At 36.4% G+C, this 12,068-nt stretch overlaps 1 protein-coding gene across 1 annotated transcript in view; it reads left to right on the top strand.

Moving 5' to 3' along the window:
- Positions 1-10,150, top strand: part of LOC136032862 (centriolin-like) — a gene marked incomplete in the record, with an annotated part of 62,921 nt that extends 52,771 nt beyond the window's left edge. The window contains 2 exon segments of the mRNA XM_065713279.1: positions 587-706; positions 9,580-10,150. Coding sequence (XP_065569351.1) covers positions 587-706; positions 9,580-9,699 — 240 coding nt within the window.
- Between the last annotated feature and the right edge of the window lie 1,918 nt (positions 10,151-12,068).

The raw sequence follows: 12,068 nt of genomic DNA on the forward strand, positions 1-12,068 counted from the left end.
ATTTTCATGATAAGGTAGATCCCAATTCAGGAAGCAAATTTGAAGCTTATTTTCGCAATATCGGTTCGTGAAGCCCAAAAATGGGCTCAAATTCGGATTTGTCTCGAAGAGGATTTTTACCGCTTATAAACTGCACAGAAGCTGTAAGGGGAATATACACTGGGCTAGATAGACCTCAATGAAAATAAAATATTATGGATTGGTGCGGTTGGAGATTTATAACGTCAACTTTTTCAAACTTTTTTTCAGAAAAACTTTGAAAAAACTACTTTTAAAAAACTTTTTTTTAAAGTTTACGAGTCAAACATTATCCCCAGCTGGATTGTGCCGCTGCACCGTAAGCTCTATGCAAGCAGCACTCCGCGTAATCCCTTAGTTGTGATTTCTAACAATGAGTATGCCAAATAAAATGTGACGACATTTGTCCCAATCAGAAATTCCGGGGTCAGTTCAGCAGAAATCTAGATTATATTCTACATTGATCCTTAGTTGTTTTGTCTCTTTGTTTTCTGAGACTGTGGTAAAAAAAGAGAAATCACTACCCTTTTTTAGCATTTATGTTTTATTTATACCCTTTTTTTTATAGATGGACAACTGGGAGCGGAACGACCAGTCGCCATATGATCGCTGTCCTCCAAGATATCAAATGCCACATGACCTTCGCTTTGTCAATTTACCACCAAGAAAACAATATACAACGAAAAGAGTGAGCAATCCTTTTTTATTTAATTTTTTATTTAGTTTTTGAAGGGTGGCACCTTTATTTTTCCTATATTGAACAATGTTATCTTGTGATTCTTGATATGCTACTAAAGTTTCACAGTTTTATTAGTGTTGAATTCACATTAACGCGTGCAAGATATTGTAATGACGACTCATAAGAATTTTTGAACTCTGGAGCTAGATTTGGCCCTTATTATCTATCAAGAATAGGCCAATGTGATTATGATTTGGTTGCTCCCATTCAGGTAAGTGAAGTTTGAGAGACAGTTAAAGGAATGAGAGGCGGGTCTGCTCCAGGTATAGATGGATTATCAACCACATTTTGGAAGTGGGGACGGGTTTGGCTGCTGCCTGTTATAGCAGTGACATTTTCTGGTATATTGAACAGTGCAGAATGGCCCTTGTCTTGGGTTACGTCTATTCTAGTGCCGCTATTTAAAAGGGGATAGGATTAGACCATGGTAATTACAGAGGTATAAGCCTAAGTAATGTGCTTAGTAAGGTTTTTGCTAAGATATTATGTCGCAGGAAAGATATTTGGATAGACCAAAATAGAACTTTATCAGATTCGCAGGCAGGGTTCAGAAATGGCTATAGTCCTATAGATAAGAATTTTATATTATTATGGATGACTAGGAAGCAAGTTAGGTGAAAAGAGGGTAAGCTATTTGTTGCATTTTCGGATTTAAAAGGGGCGTTTGATTTTGCGGATAGAAGCTTAATGATAGAGTCGTTGTTAGCACTAGGGCTATCAAGCGTATTTGTTAATCTATGTATAATATAGTTAAGACTAGTACGGGTAGGCAAAGATTTCTCTAGGGTTATTAGGAGCAGAATTGGTGTTAAGCAGGGATGTAAAATTTCTCCAGGGCTATTTTCATTGTATATTAATGATTCTGAAGAACATTTGATAGGCAGAGGTGACTCAATAATTAAGCTTTCAAGTGCAACTGTTATGGCATTACTTTTTGCGGACGACATAGCATTAGTAGCAGAAAGTAAAGAACATTTTCAAAAACTGGTAGGATCTTCTTATTTTAGGAATAAGAAACTAGTATTAAACGTACAAAAGTCGGTGGTTATGGTTTTTAGGTAAAGTGGAGAACAGATAGATTCGCTGTGTCAGTTTATGCATGAAGGTAGGACACTAGACCGTGTAGAGGAATTTCAGTACTTAGGTTGTAGGCTGTTGTGAGATGGGAAATGGAAGAAACATCTTAAGATGTTAGAAAGTAAGGAAAATAGTCTACTAGGAATGTTAAGTAAAAGTAGTATTAAGGAAATTAGGGATGTAGAACTGCTGAAGTAAATTTAAAATGCTTTTATTTTTAAGATTAGATCGGCTTTGCATTTCGGGGCGGAGCTTTGGGGGGATTAATAAGGAGTTAAACTTAGAAAGAATGCAGTTGAGTTTTTTTAAGTATGTTAGGCCTTGACAATAAGTTAAAGGGGTTAGTGCTGATAGGGGATAAGGGAATAAAGTGTATGAGGCAGAGTAGGTTAATTAGTATGATTAAATGTTGGGAAATGTGTCATCGATAGAAGTTAATAGGCTAGTTAAACAAGCATTTTAATAATGGTTGAAGATTCGAGGAAGGAGTCGTGGCCAAATCAGGTGAAGAGTATATTAGACCGTGCAGGGTTAGGTAATTGCTGGAATGAGGGAAAGGGGATAGGAAGGATGGTTGGGACTATATCTAGGTTAGTTGCTACTAAGCTAGAGTGTCGGGAAGTTCAGGTTTGGCAAGCTGACAAGGCCATCTTGCCGTCCCTTGGGCTATATGTGGAGGTCAAGGAGAACTGGGGCGAAGATATTTACCTAAAAATGGGATTGGCTCCGCAAGATTTGAAATGGATAATGTATTCAAGGGGGAATTTTATGCCTTTTGGAGAACGTAGGAAATATTTAGGGAGAAATAGATTGAGGGATGGTCCTTACAGTAGCCCTATGTGTGGAGAGATGGACGAGTCTTTGCATCGTTATCAGGGGAATGTAGGGAGTTGAGGGAGTTGCGCTTGGAAATATTTGGTAGGGAGGTCGGGGGAGAGATTGGATTTTGGAAATTTTGAGAAGTAGGTGTTACTTAAATACAAATAATTTTGGAAAGTTCGTCCGGGTAGGTATGAGGTGTCGTGATGATTTTTTAAAATAAGTAGTTTTAGTGTCTTTTCAGTCTATCTTCTGTTGCTGTATTTTTTTGTTTGTTTTGTGTATGTCTCCATGGCACAATTTTGCTTTCGTGTGAATAAATCTATCTATCTATCTATCTATCTATCTATCTGTTCTCCAAGGACCCTGTTTTTACCTGAAATTTCTATATTGTAACGAAAAAGTGGTTCGGAATTTTAGATTAAACGCTTTATTATTATGCTTCACAAGGTTATATCCATGCCAATTTGTTACAAGGCTTGAACTCGCTCACTCATCCCCACTTCTTCCGGTATGTAGAGAAGAAAAAATAACACTTGTAGCTTGGGAACACAAACTTTTTTGAATTTAGCTCGGAAGTAGAATTCGTTTTTGGCCACAATTTTTAACGATGAATTTTCAAAGGATGTTTCTTGTTTGAAAAAAAAAATGGATTGGGGAACTCTGATTATTTTAGTCTTAGTTTTTAGTTTCATTTGCTGAAATGTTGCATTTCTCTAAAACCACTTGAAACAGATCAAAATGGCGCGTTTCATTCATGGATTCTCGGGTTCTTTTTTTATTTGTGAATCTGCAATGGTCTTCCATCCTGCGTCTTTTGATTGCAACGGACGCTGACCCTTCGTTTGAGGTAGGATGTAGCATTAATAATTTTTATTAAGATCTATTCTGAAAATTGGAATTTATCATTCTCTTTTATTAAAATGTATATGGTCTGCAGTAGATAATTTTCATCAGCCATTTTCAATTTTTTTTTTCTTTTATAGTCTATACTTATTCAATTCAATTCAATTCAATTTATTCAAATAAAACTACAATATAACACCAATAATAATAAAGATCCTGGAAGCGAACTTGTTGAGGACCATAACCACAAAAAATTGAAAATGAAGAAGAGAGAAAAAAATAGAAAAGAGAAAACATGAGTAACTAAAGCAAATTGAATAAGAATTTAGAGAGTTATAATATCAAAATTTTAGTACATTGCTATACAGCATGCGAAAACTTGTGGATAGCTCGACACTGGAGGGTATTATATTCCATTGAAGTATAGATTTATAAATGGGGGATCGCTGGGCGGAACTAGAGACACACTTGGGGACAATGAAGGAACGGTTGGATGAACGGAGACAGAGGCCTTCAGAATTATTAATATTAAAATAAGATAATAATTGAGGAGGAAGATTTTTATGGTAAGCGGAGTATGCAAGGTATAGATTTAATTTTTTGATGATTTGTTCAAAAGGGATAATACCAAAATCGGAGTACAAGTCCTGGGTGGGATATAGTCGGGGCAGCCGAAAAACTGCTTTGATGGCACGGTTTTGGGCAGATTTTAATTTATTGGTAACTGAAGGAAAAGTGTTGCCCCAAACAGATCCACAGTATGAGATATATGGGTAAATAAAAGAGTAATAAAGGGTGACAAGGATATCGGGAGGAAGAAAATAATTCGCACGATTAATCATACTTACCTGTCGCAAAATTATGGCTCTGATGTAGGACACGTGTGTTGCAAATGATAGGGAGGAGTCTATGTGAACACCAAGAAACTTGGCAACTTCGACCTGTGGGAGGAGATTGGTAGAATATTTTAGGCCAAGTGCTTGCTGAGCTTCATTTTTTTTGTAAGGGGTTCGAAATAATACAACCTGACTTTTCTTGATGTTAATGGTCATGCAGTTAACTAGACACCACTCCTCTACTCTATTCAGAAGGGTTTGAGTAGAGGCGACAACGGATGGTAAATTAGGACCGGTGATGAAAAAGTTGCTATCGTCAGCGAAAAGTACTGGGTGCACTGATGGACCCAGGTCCGTAACCAAATCATTAATATAAAGGAGAAAAAGTATTGGACCAAGAACAGAGCCTTGTGGGACGCCCCTTCGGACAGATAGGGGATGTGAAGTCAACCCGCCCAGACTCACACTCTGTACTCTACCAGAGAGATAAGAGCCAAACCATGAGAAAGGAACTCCACGAATCCCTAAGTTGTTGAGTTTACTTAATAGAACACTGTGATCAACCATATCAAAGGCCTTAGAAAAGTCCAGAAATAAGCCCAATACAGTATTTTTAAGGTCAAGTTGGGAACGTATAAACTGTGTGGCGTCTATTAGTGCATGAGCAGTTGAAAATTTGGAACGGAAGCCATATTGATGGGGAGAAATCAACGAATCTGAAGAATGAATCCCAAATAAAAAGGGAGAAAGACGTCGGAATATAATTCTCTCGAGCACTTTAGATATAACTGGGAGAAGTGAGATTGGACGATAATTACTTATCTCAGACGGATCGCCTTTTTTATGAATCGGGATAACAATTGCTGATTTAAATATTTCTGGGAAGACTCCATTGGTCATAGACAGGTTTGCTATGTGCACAATGGGTTCACAAACATAGGAAGATACGGTCCTAAGAAGCTTATTACTTATGCCAAAGAAGTCAGGTGTACTACTATTAGAGAGACATTTGATAACTTGAAGCACCTCTTTACGATCAGTTGGAGAGAAAAACATGGATCCAGGATTCTTGCTAGGTTGTACTGACTGGGAGAAGGAACAGGAGTTAGCATTTGGAATATTAGTGAAATAATTATTAAAAGCATCCGGTACTGAACTTGGGTCAATTAATCTGCCACTGATGTCCTTAAGGTTAAGAGGTACAGATCTTGAACTTCTTTTTTTTGAAAGAATTTCATTTATTGTTGACCAAATTTTTTGCAAGTTCCCTTTGCAATGAGAGATTTTCGAATAATAATAATTTTTTTTTGCTTCCCGGACAAGTTTGGTATATAAATTTTTGTATTTTTTATAATTAGTCAGGTCAATAACGTTACTGGTTTTGCAAGCTAACTTATATAGGTCATTTTTTCGGTATGAAGAGATTATCAGGCTATTAGACATCCAGGGGCGTATATGGCTAGTTTTTCGGTTTGATTTACGAACTGGAAAGGTTGAACTGATAAGATCACTCAGTCCTTGTGTAAAACCATTTGTGGCTGAATTAACATCCTGACAATCCAAAACCTTGGACCAGTCAAAGGATTTCAAACGATCCGTGAACCTGTTCATATTCACAGTATTATATATTCTATTATACGTAGGGGTTTTAGTTCTAGAGGGCTGAGTAGTTGGTAGGGAGGGTAGCGAGAGATAGATTGGAAAGTGATCTGACAGGTCAGAAAATATTATTTTGGAGGACAGGTGGTTTCCCAGGGAAGTGGATACAAAAATGTTGTCAATTACAGTAGCTGTAGACCTCACAGGATCAACTCTAGTAGGAAAAAGGATTGTGGGAAGAAGACCACTTGAGGTGAATGTTTCAAAAAAGGTATCACAATCATTATTATTGCTAACATTTAGTAAATTACAATTGAAGTCCCCAAAAACTATTGCCTTCTTTTGTGGTAAATTAATAAAACTAGAAAAATCATCAAATAGGTTACAAAAGAAAGGGGTCGGAAATGAGGGGGGCTTATAAAATAATGAAAAAATAAAAGAATTCTCGTCAACACTTATGTCTACGATTATTGAATAAATGCATCTATTATTTATAGGTTGCGAGAATAAGGATTCACAGTCTAATAGCCTGGTGAATTTCAGACTTGACCGGATGTAAAGAGAAATGCCGCCAGAGGACTTGGTTAATTTTCTTTCAATATGAATAGCTTGAAAACCAGGGAGGGAAAATTCATTCTTATCATCAATTTCTGAAAGCCATGTTTCCGTTATTCCAATTACGTCAAAAGGGCAGTAACCATTAATTAAAACTAAGTCTTTAAAATTAGCCCACTTATCCCGTATACTTCTGATGTTAAAGCAAATTACATTAAGTTTGGTCTCTTCCATTAGCTTAGGTTTCACATTTTTCACAAAATCAAAAGTGTCGAGATATTCACAGTTAATTTGGTTTAAAGGGCTATCGGGGCTAGCTAAGGGGCTGGTGGGCAAATTATTTTGGTCATCGTAATAGTTAAAAACAACATTATTACACAGTGATAAATTCGTGAGAAACGTAAAATCTTGTACGGTGCACATTTAAACATCCATTGTGGTCTGAGTTTCATCATCTCCTTGATTAGAATATTGGAAATCTTCTTCAGCCGACGAAATATCATTGGTGGTAATTTTGGACTGGGATGGAAAGTTTGCCGTTTTTTTCTTAGATTTCTTGCCTTTGACTAGGGCAGTGGCATCGATTACCGTCTTGGGGGTTGTGGCAATTTCAGAGCCTGCATTGATTTGATTTGCAGTTGAGTCTACAGGCTTAACTAGCTTTGATGTGGAATCTATGTCCTTTTTCATGGAGGATAATTGAGCCATAGCTGTTTCTAATATGTCATCACCTAGGAGTTTAGTGATAGCTTTCTTCTTGAGAGTATTTTTGGTTTCCTCAGCTTCATTACTAACCTCAATTAAGTGACTGACTGTGAGATAAGTTGCAAGCCTTTGCCATTCTTGGCTATTTTTAGATGAATCTTTTGGAGGGCAGGATGTTGAAGTAAACTTAGGTAAGGGATGGGGGGAATGACTAGAACCTTGAGTATGAACATTATTTGCCTCTTTTGGAAATGATACTGTCTTTGCATCTGCTACAGCAACTGTTGCTTGGCTTCTACTGGGCCGATGGGGTGTGGGTTGCCAAGGGATTCTTGCAGCTACAACTGAGTAGGGTAGGTTCATTTTATCAGATGTTCTAAGGATTACAACTCGCTTTTGGTGAGCTGGGCAAGATTGTTTTTGGAGGGCTGTGTGTCCCTTCCGGTTACAATTTCTGCAGAAAGGGTCTGACTCAGGGCATTCACTAATTGCGTGGCCTGTTTTCCCACACTTAAGGCAAGACGGATGGGACTGTTTGCAGTGTTTTTTGCTGTGGCCGTGGGCTAGACAAGTGGAGCATTGTAGGGGCTTAGGCTTATAAATCTTGTAAAAAAGAGACATACCGTACAAGAATATTTCTCCGCTTAGCTCAACTTTGCAGGAAATGAGGATTGAACGGCTAGGGTGAAGAAAACCTTCTTTGTTTAAACTTAGCCTTATAGCAGTTGAAGGATTGATGAGAAGACCTGAAGAATCTATTAGTTCAGTTTGTATTTCCTCCACTTTTACACTGGTATCAACACCATACAGCACATACTTGTGTAACTTTTCCACATCTTTTTTTGTGGCTAAAATTTTTGAGCCATCAAGAATTATTTCTTTGGATTTTGACAGGACATGGTCTGCCGCCTGAGAAGACGTAAAGTAAATATCAATAGACTCGTCCTGCTTGAAAACAAGTTCAAAATTCACCTTGGTGATCAGAAAGACGGCTTTCCTAATTTGCATTATTCGATCTTTTGAAAAGGGTTGGCCATTGGTTTTCTTGATTGAGACAGTATAATAATTGGGGTGATCGTTAGCACTTGTTTCTGGGACACTTGAAGAGAGGGGTTGCACTATCGTTGGTGAACGAGTTTCATCCTTTTTCCTCTTTTTGCCAGGCGTCTCACCTCTTTCATTAGAGGTAGTTTCGGCTAAGGCCTGAATTCCTGACAAGTGGCTAACAGTTTTGGATCGCGTAGTTGGGGGGGTTCTAGGAAGAGTTTTATAGGTAGGTCGGAATGGCGACCGGCTAAGGGTTTCAGTGGGAGTATCCTTCTCGGGTGGTAGCCTTAGGGGCTTTTTTCCCGTCATTTATTCCGACGAGATACTGCAGATTCACAAACTTAATCACAGTTTTTAATCAGCGATAACACCAATATATTCAATTATACACTAATAATAACTCACTGTGTATGAAGTGAGCAATCCCTCACAATTAAGTCCGCAAGTTAATTGCGCAATCACAATACAGTACAAAAAGTAATCCGATTAGGTTCATAAGCTAGTTCCTTTTAGTTCAGATACTAAATTCATACTTAGTGCATTTAATATAAAACTTTTTTATTTTAAATATTTTATTTTAAAAATACAATAATTCTCGTTGTATGATGAACCTCGATTCATGTTATAAGTGGCTTGAAGTCGTCAGCAATAATTGAAATATATACTTGTATATTTAAAGGGGGGGAAATGATCGACTTTACAAGACTCAACATCTAGAAAAAAATGTAAGGAAGCGCAATCTTCTATTACCGGATATTTTGGCAAGGTTTTTTTTTGTTAGGAACTAGACAGGGGAAAGTTATATACTACTACCACTACTAATAACTCACTGCAGCACCAAGCCGCCTGAGGCCAACACAGCTACGCACGCTCCTCCTCCAACCTAATCTATTTAAAGTTTCCCTCTTTACACCCTCCCAGGAAGTTCCCATTTCCTTTAAATCTTTATTTATGACATCCTCTCAACCCAGACAAGGACGACCTGCTATCCGTGTAGCCCCAGACGGTTGGCCAAAAAGGACAATCTTCGGTAATCTGTCATCCTTCATCCGTAGAACGTGGCCTAGCCATCTCAACCTTTCTTTTATTATAGCCCCAGAAAGCGGGATTGAACCACACTTTTCGTACAACCTACTGTTTGAAATACGGTCAGTCAGCCGGGTACCCAGAAGAATCCGTTATATGGTATGAAAGAATATTAAACCCGGAAAAAAAAAAAAATGTAAAATTCAACAAATATTTGCGTTATACTATGACAAGTGATTACACCTTTCTGTTCTTAAGGTTGTCATGTTCGAAAACGAATTTGATAATAATGTTTGTTTGTTGTCTTTATAGGCGTCAAACACACTAACAGCAGCGAGATACCTAATAAAGGATATGACCCTGGCTGAGTTGGATCACTTAGAAATGGATATAATGGAGAGGAGAGACGAACTACTTAGCTCTTTAAATTAACCTAATTCTTTTAATATAAAAATGGTATATGTTTATTGAAATTGTGTTTTTTGTGTTTTATGTTAATGCTATTGTCATTTTTTATTCTGAAGCTATTATCAAAGACCGACCATAAAGACAAAAAAGGATAAATGATTTAAGAAGACCCTCATAAAACAAGGCGGTTTAGATTTTTTTTTCTAATATACTTGCGCATCATTAAGATTGCAATCATTGTTTTTGTAGAAATTTCAGTCTCAATGAACAATGAAAATTGCCATCAATTTGAACATCAAAATATGTCTTTTAACATCAAAATAACTTCCAGATCAAGGCTGTATCCAGGGGAGGTAGGGGGGGGGGTGCTACTGGGTTTGAATCCCTTGAAAATGTGTCTGACTCACAAAAACATAACAAATATGGACAGAAACAAATTTTTGATGCATTAAAAAAAAAAAAAAAAAAAAAAAAATGTTCCCTTCCCACCATAAGAAAAATCCTGGATACGGCCTTGTTCCAGATGCCAACTTATATTCACATTATGAAGTACTAAGTGTCCCATCACCTTGAATCAAATGTATTTGTTTAAGGAATAAGTTGAAATTTTCACCACTGAACCAAAGTATTTTACAACATGTAATTTGGAAGTGTTTGTACGACTATTGAACAAATTTAGTTTTGTCCATTTTAACAATTTTAACCTTTTACTTTTGAAAATGTTCACCGCTTCGTTTTTATAAGTCTTTATTCGATAAAAAGTCCTGATTACTATGCAGTCCTTTTTGCAAAACAAAATGTTGACAAACATGACGAAGAAAAAAGGAATTTATCAAGCATGATGCCAAAGTATTCAAAAATTACGAAATTATTTTTTTTTTACATTTTTATTCATTTGCCTTTAGACGAGCTTGCCAGTAATCTTGTATATAAGAAAAAAAAATACTGGAAATGTAACACTAAGAACGGAAAGACAGTTTGTAGACACAAAAGAAAGCAAATATGGTTACTAGTTTTGAACCCTCAAATTGACAAATAGCTAATTAAAAATAATTTCTATAGTATTAATAAAATCGATCCTTGTTTATTCAGTGGCTCTAGAATTTATCCAGCCCAGTTACTGCTTTTCAAAAGCTATTCAACGTATTCTTTTATTCTTAGCTTTTTTTTAGATTCCATTTTTGGATACAGGTTTAGAATTTACAATTCAAGATACTGATATGATCTTTTCATACGTTCACGAGGTTTCTTGATGCTCTAGGGCGTGGGGGGGAGTGTACTCACCTCTTTTCCCTCGATCAATCTCTTGATTATTTTCTAATGCTCTCTTTTGAATTCATTTTATGTGCTCAAGTTTAGTGAATACGATGCTAGGAATGAATTGACTTCGTTAGGATCTTCATAATTAAGCTCTACTGTATTATTTCCAAATCGTGGAATAAGGGGTAAATTATGAAAACGTCAAAAAATGCAAGGATCTCTAGAATCTCAAAATTCAGGAACTATGGAAATTAGTACTCTTTAAACAATTAATTTTGTATTAAAAAATAGTAATTTTTGATTTTCCAAACCCTAACGTCTTAATGCATGTTCAAGGGACAGATTTGTTTTTTTTCAGGGATGTTATCATTCTTAAAGCATTGTTTTACGAATTGATAAACTTCATTGTATAAATGCGAGTTGATGGAGGGAGCAGTAGCCCTCCTTCACATTTATGAAACCAATGAAAATGTTTCTTTAGGATCCTCATCGTTAGGTTATATGGTGTTGCTTCCATATTATGGAACAAGGATATATTATGAAAACAAGGATTTCTAGAATCTCTAACTTGCAGTTTTCTAGATTCATTATCAACGGGATTTCAGTCAAAATAAAACGCGCTAAGTATTTTTGAAGGAGAGATTGTTGTTTCTGGCTGGATCCCCTGCTAATATCCGCAAAAGGGAAATAGTTTTAGTTTTTACCTTATATTAGAACATGTTATAATATTTATATTTGAATTAAGTATATAGGAAACCATGATAAATAAACGAGTTATAGATACAACTCCAAAACTTGAGATCCTAAGAATCCCTGGGGGAATAATGTCTTCTGCCTTATAATGCTATCTTATTATATTTAATTTTATTTGGCTACGAATATGAAGAAATTCAACAGAATTCTCTCAAATAACGGATCTTTTGTCGTATGCCTTTAAGACTGTGATCATCAATAATGTAATTTATTATTTTAATAGATGAATTGAAGAGAGGGAATATGAGAAAATTTGGATATTTGAAGAGTATTAAGATCTGCTGAATATCTAATTTAAATGGAGTGGAAGGGGGCTAAATGATTCAGGTTCAGGTTCAGCACGCAGGTATCCGCACCAACTTGCTACTGCACTAGCTAAT

The sequence above is a fragment of the Artemia franciscana genome, chromosome 1 (assembly GCF_032884065.1).
Source record: "Artemia franciscana chromosome 1, ASM3288406v1, whole genome shotgun sequence".
NCBI lineage: Eukaryota > Metazoa > Arthropoda > Branchiopoda > Anostraca > Artemiidae > Artemia > Artemia franciscana.